The sequence below is a fragment of the Drosophila grimshawi genome, unplaced genomic scaffold (genome assembly GCF_018153295.1).
Source record: "Drosophila grimshawi isolate 15287-2541.00 unplaced genomic scaffold, ASM1815329v1 contig_311, whole genome shotgun sequence".
Lineage (NCBI taxonomy): Eukaryota > Metazoa > Arthropoda > Insecta > Diptera > Drosophilidae > Drosophila > Drosophila grimshawi.
In genome coordinates this window covers 18,911,592-18,926,373 of record NW_025063098.1, presented here as the reverse complement: position 1 = coordinate 18,926,373, position 14,782 = coordinate 18,911,592, and the positions used below count along the sequence as shown (strand labels likewise).

Below are 14,782 nucleotides of genomic sequence, written 5' to 3'. Positions count from 1 at the left end.
CTCGCACTTAATTTCAATGGTCCCGGCAGCCAACTTGATAAATTAACACTGTGCACATGCCATTTGTTTATTTGCCTAAATAAATCGCCAATCGAGTTCGAATTCGGATTCAAATGGTTGCAACAAAAAGTTGAAAAAAAAACGTTTCAAAATCTACCGCCTGCAAACCAATTTAAAATCACCTCACAATCAAATGGACATTTGGTGCGACCCGCAATTTATTGTGGCCGGAATCGGCGACTGTGACTGCAACTGCGACTCCCATGCCTGAGATTTAAGCGGGACTTAGTTTATTGGCCCACTAAAGCGACTGACCCACAACATTAAATTGTAATTTGAGTGGGCAAACATTTTAACTGCATTTCTTCGGCCAGCAGCCTGTTATTGATTGTTGTTATTGTTGTTGCAGCCGATGTTCATGTTCACGTGCTTGTTAGTCAGCCCCAAGTTAGGATAACTAAACTGGGATAATTAGAATGCTATTTGCATCTGTAGCTGTGACTTTTGACGCCCCAGTGCGGAATGCTTGACCAAACTGTGCCGCTATTAGTAGCCTCGGAGTTGTCCACAGCGAATTTGAAAGTACACTTGCGGAAAAAGCATACCACAATTTTCAATATAAAAATCCAATGATGACTGTTTCTTTTAATTCTATTGAATCGACTTCTCAATTTGGAGAAAAATCAAATGAGACCAACTGTACTCAAGTTATCGCGGAACTGTCATAATTTGAATATTATTCTCTAATCTAGGATTTTCAGCTTGGTCCGGATTTGAGTACAAAGCTCAAAACTTTTTTCAAAGTGTATGTGCATGCATGAAATTGGAACTGCTGTTTATGTTACTGGTTGATGTTTTGTGGTTACAGCTGGTGGCCGTGTCATTGACCATTTGCAATGCATGGAAATCGATTTGCGAGCAAACAATTGCATAATCGTTGATTATGAGTTCACATACACAGCACATACAGCATACAGAAAACGTCAGACGTCAGTCAGAGAACATATTCTAAGGCCGACTTTCATCAGTAACCATTAGGCACCAAAATGGCGCACAGCTGCTCGAACTCTAACTGCAACTTGGACTCCGAGTAGTATCTGAAATGCTGTGCATTTCAATTCGATTAGTGCGAAAATCAATCTGGTCGTCAGCGCATGTGGCAAACTTAACAGGCAGCTGCTGAGCTGTTGGGAACTGCTGAGGCTGCTCTGTGATTTAACGCATATTACACGTAATGCATTTTCCATGCTGCTTTCAGAAGAACCGCAAAAGCCACTCGATGCTAACTAACAATAATTTCTCAACTACCGACATTTGCAGATCACATGAGCGAACGATCCAATCAGTTTTTCTTTGTATACGCTTGCGGAGGGTATGCTAATTTTGTTTTCACGTTTGCAACGCATTAGAGGAGACGTCTCCGATCCCATTAAGTATATATATTCTTGATCAGCAACACTAGCCGAGTTGAAGTAGCCATACCTGTTTGCCTGTCTGTCTGAACTGTTTTAAAGTTATCCTGATGAGACTTGGTATATATCCGTCGGGCTAGCGTAACGAACTAATATATCATCCAGCTGTCATAGAAACAATCGGTCAAGAGATTTTTTCTTGTAAAATATATTTTACAGGGACATTCTGTCCAAATGCGAGTGACTAAATTTTCACATTTTGCAAACAATAATCATCATTGGCGGACAGCTATTGCATAGTTGCTATATATAACATTTATGTGACCAGTTCTAATACAATATAACAACTCAAATGAATATTCAGTTAGTAGCCAAACCTGAAGATTACAGATTAACTGCAATCTACAAAGGGTATGCAGTCTTCGGCTGGCCTAAGATAACCGTTCTATCTCGTTCTAAGTTAATTTGGGCCTTGGCTTTTGTGCGTGCGCTTACAAAGTGGCGTTATTGTGATTTGTTATCAACTGCTGCACAGGTTTTCCAATTAGACAGTTTCTTCTTTGCCACTGTGATGAGTTTTGCGTGAGAAATGCGAATTGAGAAATTCAAGGTTTGCAAATGTACGTACATTCGAGAGTCGATGACTTCCGTCAGTTTGGACCAAATCAATTGACAGCATGCACGGTTTGCACGGTAGCAAACTTCAATGGCAAAGTCGCAACATGCCGCAACGTGTAATTCATGAAAAATATGAAAAAAATAACCACCCAGATTGGTCCCCAAGGGCCGCCAAACAGAGCATAGTTGAGCTCCGCATAGAGCATTGATGACATTGGCCCCGGCCGAACATTGTCAAGCCAAGCACTTTATTTGCAGCGCGTTTGACATAAACATTTGCCCAGCGGACATCTGAATGGCCACGGCATCTCTTTCGGCTCCTTATAAGCGCCGCACGACACGCCAAGGAACAGCGCTGAACCGCTCCGGTTACCCCTCTCCTTAACTCCTCACAATTGCTTCAGCGAGCGTTAGTAATTTTTGAGATACGCATTGCAGAATTTATGTTATGCGTGCCACAGTCGGAGGCCGTTTCTATGGTCGTGCCAATGTCAAAACTCAAACACAAACACAACCACAACACACAAGCCCCAACCCAATGAAAAACAACAGTGACTTTCGCTGGGAGGCTCCTTTGGAACTAACATGGCTCCTCTGGAGGCCTCGGCCAGCAATGAGGCTTTGTCTAAATTTGGACGGTCATGTCGGGTGACAGCTTTTGACTTGGCAAGCTTTTAAATGTTTCTTGCATGTGGCAAGTGGCGCAGAGTTCAAAGCATCACATTCAGAGATAATATACAGCATTTCCTTTCAAATTTCTGACGGTCGTTAAAAGTCGTTGTCAAGCAAATAGTCAAACAGAAAATAATTATGAACAAATATTCAAGTGAATTTATATTTTTCATAAATATTTAATACTAAGAGTAAAAGTTCAAGAAGAGAAAGAGACACGGAAAGCAATTCTGTGGAGTGAGATTTAAGGATGTCGATTCTATATATATTTAAAATATTAAAGCATCTACGACAAATTTCATAAAATTTGGCAGAAATTAACATAAGTTTAGGTTAGGGCTGTCGATGGGTGGGGAAGAAACTTACCCGCCGACCCACTTGAGCCACAATTTGGCTCATTCTGTTGCCGTACGGACTATATACAATATATATGTTTGATTTATTTGTGTATATTTTTTGTACTGACTACTATAACTCTATCCAAGAATATCGTAATCACACACGAATAGAAATTTTCTGCTACCTTAACTTTATTCAATAAGCCCCATTTCGTCTTAGCCTGCTATTTAGATTGATGACTTTGATATAGATAACTTTTTCCCTTCCCATACAGTTCTAAATTAAAAGAAGTACTTGACGATTAATTACTAAAAACTATCATGGATCTAGCAGACAGTCCCAAATGGAAATTGAATCTTTGAGTTCGAATGGAATTCGCTCTCCACTTTGCATAATTAATAACATCAGCGCTTTAAGACTTCACATCATTTCCTACCTAAACTCAGCTCGTTGCCCTGGGAATACCCAGCTTAAGTCTTACACACTACTGTATCATATTCCAAATCACCTAGCTTTGAAATGATAGCTTTCGAGACCGCATCTCACACTCAATGCTATTAGATTGCTGATCAAAGGCGGCGTTCTCAGATAATGTTTGTAAGTAATTGCTATTTATCGCAGATCTATAAATATTTGCGCTTAAGTCAGCTGCAAATATTTGCTAAGAGCCAAAGGCTAAGTCCTTTCATTGATAAGTAGGTGAAATCAAAGTAAAATGAAGTTGTTTAACTGCAATTTGTAGTCCACATTTTACAGTCTCAATTAGTTTGTCACTTTTACTTGGCCAGCATTGAAGTGCAGTTGGTTTTCAGTTCAGTTTCACTCTCTCGTGCCAATTTTCCACCTGGTAAGTGTTTGCGCCCTATGTTCTTGATTGATTTGTATCAACGTTGATTAGGCCAAAACCAACAATCAGAGCCCACTTGAGGTCTTGGCCTTGTTAAAATCAGACAGCCGATTGAATTGACAGCTAAATTGGAGCAACAAAAAAGTAAAAAAGTAAAAGCCAAATGCAAATGTGTTTAATTTCTAATACGTTTATTTACTTTTATAGACGTTTTTCTTTTTATAGCATCTGAAGTTTGTCTCGTGTTACATTGCGTTACTAGGCCTAGGGTGTTGTGTATAAGTTTATGTTAAGTTTAAAGTTTATTTAGACAGTCAAACCTCTTAAATGAGACAGACAGCAGACAGATGCACTTCGGTTTCAGTTACAACAGCCTGCTCAGTTGAGAGGTTTGAATGGTTCTTCGCACTACGACTAAGGAGCTTTCTTTTTGAGTCTTAAGCTGATAGTATATGTCGACATATTCAGAGTAGTCTTAAGCAGTAAGTCTTATAGAGTTTTTAGCATATGTATGTATATGAGCATAAATATTAAGCTACAGTTCTTAATGCCCTACCAAAATGTGTGTATGTGTGTGTGTGTGCTTGTGTTTATGTGTATGTGTGTGTGTGTGTGTTCAGTCATTGCCACACATTTTCCATTGGCCATTTGGGAAGAGGGAGGTGATGGTGTTGGTGGTGTAGAGAAGTCCAGCTCTACGCTGCGCGCAATGACTTTGAAGATGCCACAACTGCCACAACGCCGCTTGCCACATTTGGAGGACCCATTTCGTTCGTACAGCTACTAACTAGATTATGAGCGTTGCTAAGTTTTTTTTTTCTGTTTTTCTTTCTTGGTTTTTCTTTTTTACTCGTTCAGCTAAAGAGAATTTCATGCTAGTTTCCGCAAAACACACATCCAGCCGCCAGTTTATCGCTTGTGTAACGCGCGCTTTTGCATGTTGTCCCAAACGGCAATCACCGTCAGTTGCAGCAGCAAGAACAGCGCCCCGGCAATTATGAAGCCTGCAAATATAGTTGTAAAACGCAAAATAGAGATAGGAAGAGAGAGAGGAGGATAAGAGTGAGATGAGGTAACATTTATGGGCTTATTTAATTAGCTGGTCAGCCAGCCAGTTAGTGCGGCTTTGCCTTTCTGCTTAGATCTCTCGACGGCACGCGATTAGCGTCATAAATTTTGGCGCACTTAAGCTGAGTGCACTTAAAAAAATATGCATTCACCACCATTCGAAAGCAGTTGATTTTTTTTTCAATTTACTTTAAGCATCTTTCTTATTTTGAACATTAAACGACTACGTTTATTTGCTTATTAAGAAATCCTTTTAGAAATATGCTTTTTGAATGTGTAAAGTAGAGCAAAGTATAAAGATATTTGTTTCCATGTCAGTTAAGGAAAGCGTTTCAACTTATAAGAAGTTTATCTGTCTTTTTTTGAGTGTACGAGTGTAGTGGATAGTTAAAAGACTTACCATAACCGTTTATGCAAGTGTCCGTTTTGTTGGCCAATTCCAATTGCAACTTGGCCAGTCCATCGTTGAGACCATCAGCACCAGCGTTCTGCGCATCGGCGCCATTGAAGGCAAACTTATCGGTGATTTGTATGGACTGCACAAGCAAAATGTTCTCATCGGTCGCCTGATGACTCACATCACGTTTTTGGCGTTGCAACTTAACAGCCATCTCAACTATAGAAAGGTAGCAAAAGAGGATAACAAGTGATGAAACGTTGTTAGACGCGATATGTGTGGGAGCCAATTGGTCAAAGTGATGGTGATGTCTAAAGCGGTGACTGTAACTCAAACTGTATGCTAATAAATGTTGTTGAACTCTTCATTTAGGTTTCTCAAAGTTCCCACCCAATTCATATTTATAAATCGTTAAGCTACACAAATTTAAATATATATTTTCACAAATTATACATTTTTTGTATTTTCTTTTTGATTTAGAATTAGACTATAAAGATCATTAAGAAATAAAAAACGAAAATAAAATATTCTTTGCCAAACATCAAGGAATTATAATCTTTCGAAGCGAAGCTCCTACACTTCTTGCTAAGGACCTCTCTTTTATCAGTTACATAAGCTACAAGGAAATATGTTATGTAGTTAAATTCCCATTACTTGATCACCTCGCGAATTTGCGCCATTGTGCTATAAGTGCCCAAAAGTCACAGTGATAAATCATGGGACAGTGATTGGGTTGATCAGCACTACCAGTAGTCGTACTACCAAAATGGAAACGTTTTACTTACCGCCATCGGTGCCATTGAAGACGGAACGCTTGCGACGGCCATAGGATAGGAGAGACTTGAGCTCACCGTTCTCATCGTTGTCGCAGATAACCGGTTCGCAGCGCGGTATGCAGGGCGTGACCAGGGCGCGGAATTGCACTAGCTCCGAGGAGGGAAACTTGAAGGCGTCGAATTGTGAGAGCAGCACCTTGCGGTTGCTGGCCATCTTTTGCATAGCACTCATAATATATTGATCCGTGGGACAGCCGTTGGCATCGATCAGCGTAATCTCGGCGCTGTCTGTGCCGTCCATGGCAACCAGTTCCCTCACAAAGATCTCATACGGACTGTTTGCATCGACGATCTCGAATCGCAGCGCCAGCGGATCACCGACCTCAGCAATGCGCTTCATATCGCTGCCATCGCGTGCGGTGATCTTCATTATCACATTCGGTGAGTCCACAATTATTTCCTCGCTCAAAGTAGACTCAATTTCGCCAGTGACGCCCAGATCAACATTATTCACAACTGTCTTGTTAGTCAAATCATATTGACAGCTAACGGCGAGTCCAAGATCGGAGGAGGTGACAATCATATCATGATGCTGGATGACAATATCATTCATATAACGACCATAGGCACTCTGGCGCACATTGCACTCAAGATCATTATAACGCATGCGCAGATCAAACTCCAACGAGTTGTTGACATTAACGGCACAAGATTTGGGTGCTCCCTTGGCATAGACTTTGCCATCGAACAGTTTGGAGGTGCGTATCTTGGTGATCATCTCACCGGAACGACAATCGATGGAGACATTGTAGCAAGCAGACTGCTCATAGGTGGCCGCCTCTTCGATGTTCAGATAGGGCTCAGAGAGATCACTCAATGTGGCGCGACTGTGATGGGAGAGACGGCAGACATGCTCACCGGTTTCATTATAATCGTAAGAGTGACAGCGGAAGGGGGCGGTTAAACAGAGGTCACGGCAATCGTCAATGCTCTGGACGTTCTGGTGCACAGAGTCGACGGTCTTTAAAATGCGTCCCGCGATGCGCTTGAACTCGCACAGTTTGCTTGGCTCCTCGGCGCAGTTATTTTCTAGATATTCGGCGCCATCGTATGCCAAAATGTTTGCCTCCTCCGACAGCGTAATGCGATCCATGTCCGACAGTTCACATAGGCCAGAGTGCGCATAAAAGTTGGCCGAACTGCAAACAGGCAACAGGCAACAGCAACAAGAATAAGAAAAAGAACACGAAGAAGACGAAGCAGATGAATGAGCTGCGAAATGGGCAAGCTGGCAAAGCTGGAATTCGTGTAACGGGACAAGCACTTACCGGCAGGTGAACTCCGTTTCGCCCAGACACAGCTCGATGCAGTCGCGTCGCGTGGCCACACTTTGGCTTGACTTGGCATGCTCGGGTAGACGGTAGCCCTGGACACGATCGATGCACCAGGCCTTCGAGCAGGGACGCACACCGAAGCACGATTTCTGTGCGTAGACCGTGAAAACGGGATACTGCGAGCGCGAAAGTGAACCTGCATTTAAGTAGAAGGCGTTGCCAACAAATACCAAAAACAAAACATATACAAAAAATAAAATAAAAATAGATATATAAATAAATAAAAGCCACAGGCCCACACACACAAAGAAGATGCAGACAGAAGAAAGAAGTATTACAAACCTGGCAGCTGATCGGCAGTGCTGCGGAACATAACGCACAGACCCGTCTCATAGTTAACCGCATTGCAAGATTCATTGGCCTGGCAGGCCTCCAAGCAGTCGGTCAGCATCAGTGTGCCAGGCAACGTCTCCAATTGCCTCGATGGCGCCGATAGCACGTACCTGTCGGCCATTTCGGGTTAGCACAAAATACACCACATTAATTTTACAACTGGTTTTTCTTTTTTGTTTTTAGTTTTTTGCTGGTTGACATTAAAGGAACTCGAAACAATAAATTGACAGTCAAGGTGGCGTCTTGCCAATTCTACGGGCTGTCCTCGCCGTTAGGCTTTAAAATTGTGCGAATAGGCGTGCCTTTAATTAATGTTCCTGTGCTACGCCTAATTGACACTAAACAAGTTACAGTTGCGATTTACAGTTGCGATTTACAGTTGTAATTTTCATACGCACATTTTTTTAAATTTTCACAAGTCTTTTTTTTTCTTTGCAATATATAAAGAACTATTGATCATAATATGCTATATTGAAAATATTATCACACATTTATTGTAATAATTTCTAAATCTTATATTCATTTCTACACAAATATTATAATCATTGTGTTGACTAAATTTTATGGATTCTTTGCAATGTCCATATTTTTAAGTATTTTTTCATTATATTCAATTAAAAATTTTCTTTTCATTTTATCAACATCAGTGGTAAAATCTTTCATTAGAGTCATATTAAAATTCATGAACTTAAATTATTCATAAGTTTACAAAACACTCTCATGTTTTATAACTGTTTTTATTTTTATTAATGATCAAATTTATTAATCAGCTGGAATTTGTACCTTAAGCTCAAATGGCTTGTGCGGCATATTCTTTGAAGATGTTGTAAAGTGAAAATACTTTTGTTTTGGATAATGGACATTGTGTTGTTAAAAAGAGTTGAAGTGGTGCGACAGGTTTGTTCATAACAAATTAATTTGAATACAAAAATGTATACTTTTAATTGAGTTGAATCTTGTAAATCATTGCATAAGACAAAAGATAATTCGTTTAAAAAGTATGCTTAGATTCCTGAAGCCGAAATTATGAAATCCCAAATTTTTTTTTATTACAAATGAATCTGAGTAAATGCAGCACTCAATACGTGTGCATCATGTGATATAATGCATAATTCTAATATACACACAACATATATATGTCAAAGTTGAAGTTTTCAATCGATTACAATTCATGCAATCAATTCAAATTCTTGCTAACTCCTCAAACATGTTTACGATGCTCAAGCAGGTGTCTGTTTAATTAATGACTCTATGCGACTTTGGCAATGTTCCTGCTTCGCAAATAATTGCCACAAATAAGGCGACATATGTATATAGATATATGTATATATATACAGGTATAGTGTCTAGTGTAAGAGCTGATCACCTACCCAGTTATAAGCTCAAAGCCAATCATATCCGGCTCGCAGTCTTCGTCGATCTGGCTGGTGCCCAGAGGCGCAGCGGTTGCGTTGCTGAGATCATCGATTTTGCTCTCGCCATTGACAGGTGTTGCTCCAGGTTCCGCTAGAGCAGCTTCCGCTGGCGATGCCGATGCCGGCTGCTGCTGCTGTTGTTGTTCGCTCGCATGTGGTGTCAACGGTTTTGGTAGCTCGCTTCCGCTCAAAGAGTCTGCGGCCGCAAGTGCTGCGGCTGCTGCAATTGTCGGCGTTGCGTTGTTGCGCGGAAATGTCTTCAACGGTTTTGCCGGCCGCTTGGGTAGCTTGCGGGCTGAGGCGGCATTGTCCACCAGCAGCAGTCCGACCAGTAGCACCAGATACAACATTGTTGTTGTTGATGTTGTTGTTGTTGCTGCTGTTGCCTTCGTCATCATGGTGACTCGACCGTTTCGCTTTGTTGTTGTCAATGACCGTAGCTGCATTTTTTATTGCTGCTGTTGTTGCTAGCTGTAAGATGGCAAAAATGATTTGGTAACTTGGTGTTTTTGTTTTTTTAATTAGCATTTCAGTTTTTCTTCAATTCTGCATGCTTATCTAATGATTAATTGCCAGCTACAGTTACAGGTAAACCTTAATAATGGGTCTAATGGATTTAATAGGCAGCCCCAAGCTTTGAGATCCAGCTTCAGTTACACTCCCAGCCCAACAGAGCAACGCCCACTGGCACGAAGTGTCTGTGATTAATTGTGCAGAAATTACGAAACCACTGAGCTCGCCTGATGCAAAATCAATTTTCTTGATGATGAGACGCAGTTGGTGCACGCACACCCAAGACCATTCAAAGACCGACTCTTGGCAACAACAACAACAACAACGGCACCCGAAGCTTGCATACCCTTTGCAGAACAAAGTCCAACTGCTCACCACTAAATTTATTCGTTAATTAAAAACTAATTATTTTCTTCACGTTATGTACGAATTTTAAAAGCATAAAAACACTCGTATCTACAATGTTCTCTCTGAATATCTTGACAATCGAAAATTACAAAACTTCTTCCTGTACGTAGCTTTTGATGCTGATCTGGTATACATATATGTATATTCGTATAAATTCTTCACTTCACGACAAATTCATAATATAGTCTGCACACGAAACTTGAGTTAGTTCAGGTTTCGAAATAATGCCGAATAATTGCAATTGCACCTATATGATCATGAGATGAATACTTTCCTACTTGAATTTTTTGTTAGTGGCTTTTGCGGTTTTTAACGGAAAGCGGCATGTAAAATGCATTAAGTGTAATATGCGTTAAATCACAGAGCAGCAACTCAACAGCGGCCCGTTAAGTCTGCCAAATGTGCTGACGACCAGATTGATTTTCGTACTAATCGACTTGGACATGGACAACACTTGAGATACTACTAAGAGTCCAAGTTGCAGTTAGAGATGGCTAGTGGTTAATGATGACAGTCGGTCTCAGAATATGTTCTCTGTCTGGCGTCTACTCATCGATTATGCAATTGTTTCCACGCAAATCGATTTTCATGCATTCTAAATGGTCAATGACATGGCCAACAAATCTAATCACAAAACAGCAGCTAGCAACTCAAACAGCAATTCCAATTACATTACATTACTATATGCCCAAAAGCGATATTTTACTTAAGAACGCATCCTAACTCCGTATTTGATGTCCCATTAACAGTAAATTTCGAAGTCACAAATCTAATTTAAACTTATTGAAGAGTATCATTCTTGAAATTTTCAGAATAAAACAGTACTTTTTACTTGACTGTCTGTAAACCACACTGTGCTGTCAAAAGTTGCAGATTTAGATGCCAATACTGAATTCTAATTAAGTCGAACTCCAACTTGAACCTGACTTATATTCACATGAACAAGTTCTCAGTAGTAGGATAGCTAAAAGAAAAAAAAAGAAACTGCAGATCAAAATATGTTTACCCACTCAAATTACAATTGAACGTTGTGGGTCAGTCGCTTTAGTGGGCCAATAAACTAAATCCACAACCCGATGTAGAAGACAAACGTAGTAATCGCGGTCAGTTGCAAGGCACATAAATTTCCATTTGGCATTGCTGCTGAAGCCTGTTGCTGTTGCAGCTTCTGCTGCTTGAGAGGACACTGCCAGCATTTGAATTCAAGTTCGCTTGCAGATTTATTCATGTATTTACATGTATGTACATGTATGGATGGTGTGTACATTTATTTGTCGGGGGGAATGGGGCAAAATCGATTTTGACGACAAACTTGTTTCGCTTGGATGTTTTCATTCTCTTTTTTATTGTGTACTATTTACGTTTAAAATTGACAGCTTGTTGAGTGTCTTGTTTTATTATTATTATTATATTATTTATTGCCAGGCAAATGTAGAGCCATTGTGAGTACCGTTCGTGAAGCTTTTTTTTATAAGACTAATACGCTGAATCAGCATCGGTAGCAATTCTGGCTAATCTTAAAGAGTAGAGTGTCAGGTGTCGAAGCTGACACCAATACAAACTTGTCTCCCAGTGAACCAGTGAATGGCGGACAGAAGCTCATATTATTTCTTGATTAAAATTGCAAGTAATCAAAAAATATTCTCATTTTCCACTGAAGCAAAAACTGTGCCAGGTTGTTGCACTCGCGGAATCGGCTGGAAAACGCACTCAGTGAAAACCGCTGTTCTTAATTTAAGTACACTGAACACAGAATGTAAAATAATAATTATTCGTGATTGTAAAATCGACGACAATTCTTGAATAAAGTAGAAAATATTCACTGACGAGAATTTTTGGGCTTCAGTTGCGTAAAAAGTTCTAGTTCAGTTTTAAATTTATTCATTTTAGAATTATGCAAATTGTTTATGAATAAGCAATATTTGAGACCTTGATAGTGTTTGCACTTAAGTACAACCTGCTTAACTTTTTCTGCGAGTGCAGCAATGAATGAATGACATAACAGCCGAGTCGCGAGTCGAGAGTCGGAGGCAAGCGCGAACGCGGGCTCTTATCTCAATTGAGGCGCGAGTCATTGTAACTGTAAGCAATGTGCAAGCCATGCCATGCCAGTCAGGCAGGCACGAATAGCTGTGGCTTTAGCTATGCCGCCTGCTTGTGGCCTGGCTATCTTCATTCCACATTGCCTGCCTGGCTTGCACGGGCAATTTGAGAGTGCACCCGCAGGCCATTCGCACAGGAGCTACTTGCTGACCCACATTGTCAGCTATGCCAAAGTTATTTTTATTGAAAATTTAGCAATTTGAGCCAATTTCTACATGAAATATCTATAAATATACAGATGTGTGTGTATGTGTGTGCGGGCATTTTGCCATGCGACAAATGCACAACTAATAGCCCAATGCAGTGAAATTGTGCACATTTCAAACACAAAAGACTTAGGCGACAAACGTGTTCAAGCTCACGAATAAAAACAATTTATTTTTGGACTATCAGCTTAGCTTCTAATTTGACAAGTTAAACCTAACGGCAAATAAGGTGTCCAATTTGAAAGCGATAGCTAGACAACAACCGAGAAATGTAATCTATAAAATGAAAACATGATTTTTCGGATCACGCTTCAGTTTGAAATGCTACCGCAGTCGAGAGATCTAACTGTGAACGAATTTGGATAGTGAAAATCTACAAAAAAAAACTTGAGCTGCTTTTAGCATAATAATGAACTTGAGGCTAGTTTCGAGTTTATATATTCTTTTCTTTTTTTTTTTGTATAGCTTCTAATGTGGTAATAGTCATAAGGTGAAGAAATAATGTTGACTTATATATCACTTCTATTTCAGTTTGTAGTCTATTGATGAGCTGCACGTAGCAAACAAATTTGTCAGCAAGAAGATAAAGACTGAAGTGAGAAATGTTCAATATATGCAAATATGAAAGACTGCTTTTCAAACTTACTTTAAAACGGTTAACAAAACATTTATAACCGCAGGAAACGCTTTTCTTTGTCTGCTCAACTGCAGCGAAAGTTGTTGTATAGAATCTCAAAAAGACTTAAACTGTTGTTTAGCCAGCCAGATTATCGCGCTGTGTGCGGCTAATTGTCTTCAATTGTATCATAACCGTTGCTTGACCCGACCAACCGAGCCCAACTGACCCAAATCAGCGAATGGTCAGCAATCCCAAATGGAATGCGCAATGAATAATTTTTTTCATTCTTGGTGACTGCGTGTGGCTGACAACCGGCAAAACTTAATTGCCTCTGAAATTCTGCACATTTGGGAAATGTTTCGTCAGCAGTGTCTTGGATAGATGACAAAAAAAAAAGAAGATTTTCCGTTTAGTTTTTCGCTCACACGATTTTGCTAACGGTTCACATTGACTCGTTTCAACTGGAGGATGACTTGGCTTGTTGTTATTTGACTGACTGTCTGCTGGACTGACGGACTGACGGACTGTCGGCCTGGCGATACATGCAGGCGCAATTCTAGTCTATTCGCCTTGGCATTTACCCCAGGCTTTCTCTAATGGCTGGTCGATTGACCATTTTCGTTTAATTGACGGACATGTGGACACATCCTGTTGAGATCTTTTCGGTTCAAAGCATTGACACCTTGTCATCTGTAGATGGCACGAATATGATACCAAATGTTGCAGAAGCACAGTATCGAATTTAATGTTGACTTTTTTAAACATTTTTTGTTTCAGATTTGATTACCTTTGTTTTGTTTAGTTTTGTAACAATTTAATCCTTTACTTGCTTTATTTGCACTTTAGCAAATAATTTTGATTTATTTTTTATTTAAACTTGTTGCTTAAATAATTGATTTAAATACACAATGCACGCAGGCAGGACACACACAAAAATTGTTTTTCGTTTTCAAATTTGTATTTTGAGGAACGCAAATTGAAAAAATTATTTGACCGATGGACCGTCTGCACTCTAGAAAGTGGAGCGCCTAACTGCCGCGTATACAACACATCAATAGGTTCTTATGTGAGCGGCTTCTCAACGCAGAATTACAGATGCTGGGAAAAATGGAATTGAAATGCTCTCCAAAGTTCGTTAGCTTCTATGACTCGGGGACGACCGCGACTGCGACTGCCAGTTCGAGCACCTTGACACTGAATGTTCGCTTCGAAGGCCGCGGAAAACTTTACAAGTTGGTAGCCAGCAGAAGCAGAAGCAGAAGCAGCAGCAGCAGCTACAACTAACTAACGTTTTGTGGCTGCTCTCTCTGCAGTCACGCAAACCGGTAAAAACCACCGGCCAGAAAGCTAATGGTACGCGCTCTTCACTAACGTCTCTCTCTCTCTCTCTCTCGCTCTTCTCCAGCCGTACTCTTTGCTGCCACTTTCTTCGAAGCTGCAAAGCTTTTCTCTCTCTTTGTCTCCCTCTCTCACTGCCTAAGATTGTAACGGACAACCTGTCGGAAGCAATAAAATGCAATTATAGCAGTCGAGCTAAATGATTTTCTAATGCGATTCCATTGCACGCAGTTTCAGGCTTAGCTGCATCTTCATCTTTAGCTCGAGAACTGCGATGCATAATCGTCGAATTTGAAGTCTGGAAGCAGGCAGGTGCATTGATCG

At 40.3% G+C, this 14,782-nt stretch overlaps 1 protein-coding gene across 1 annotated transcript; it reads right to left on the bottom strand.

The window, feature by feature from the left end:
- Positions 1–4,247: 4,247 nt before the first annotated feature.
- Positions 4,248–9,703, bottom strand: LOC6567688. The gene is made up of 6 exons (XM_001993736.3): positions 9,227–9,703; positions 7,806–7,966; positions 7,458–7,659; positions 6,139–7,328; positions 5,357–5,572; positions 4,248–4,892 (listed from the first exon to the last, which is right to left on the bottom strand). The coding sequence occupies exons 1-6, from the start codon at positions 9,667–9,669 to the stop codon at positions 4,798–4,800; spliced, it is 2,307 nt and encodes a 768-aa protein (XP_001993772.1). The 5' UTR covers positions 9,670–9,703; the 3' UTR covers positions 4,248–4,797.
- Positions 9,704–14,782: the final 5,079 nt, after the last annotated feature.

Coding starts and splice junctions, on each gene's coding strand:
- LOC6567688 (XM_001993736.3), bottom strand. CDS start 9,669: ATGATGACGAAGGCAACAGCAGCAACAACAACAACATCAACAACAACA. Junction 7,329..7,457: donor GAAACGGAGTTCACCTGCCG/GTAAGTGCTTGT, acceptor GCCTGTTTGCAG/TTCGGCCAACTTTTATGCGC. Junction 5,573..6,138: donor CTTCAATGGCACCGATGGCG/GTAAGTAAAACG, acceptor ACCTTTCTATAG/TTGAGATGGCTGTTAAGTTG.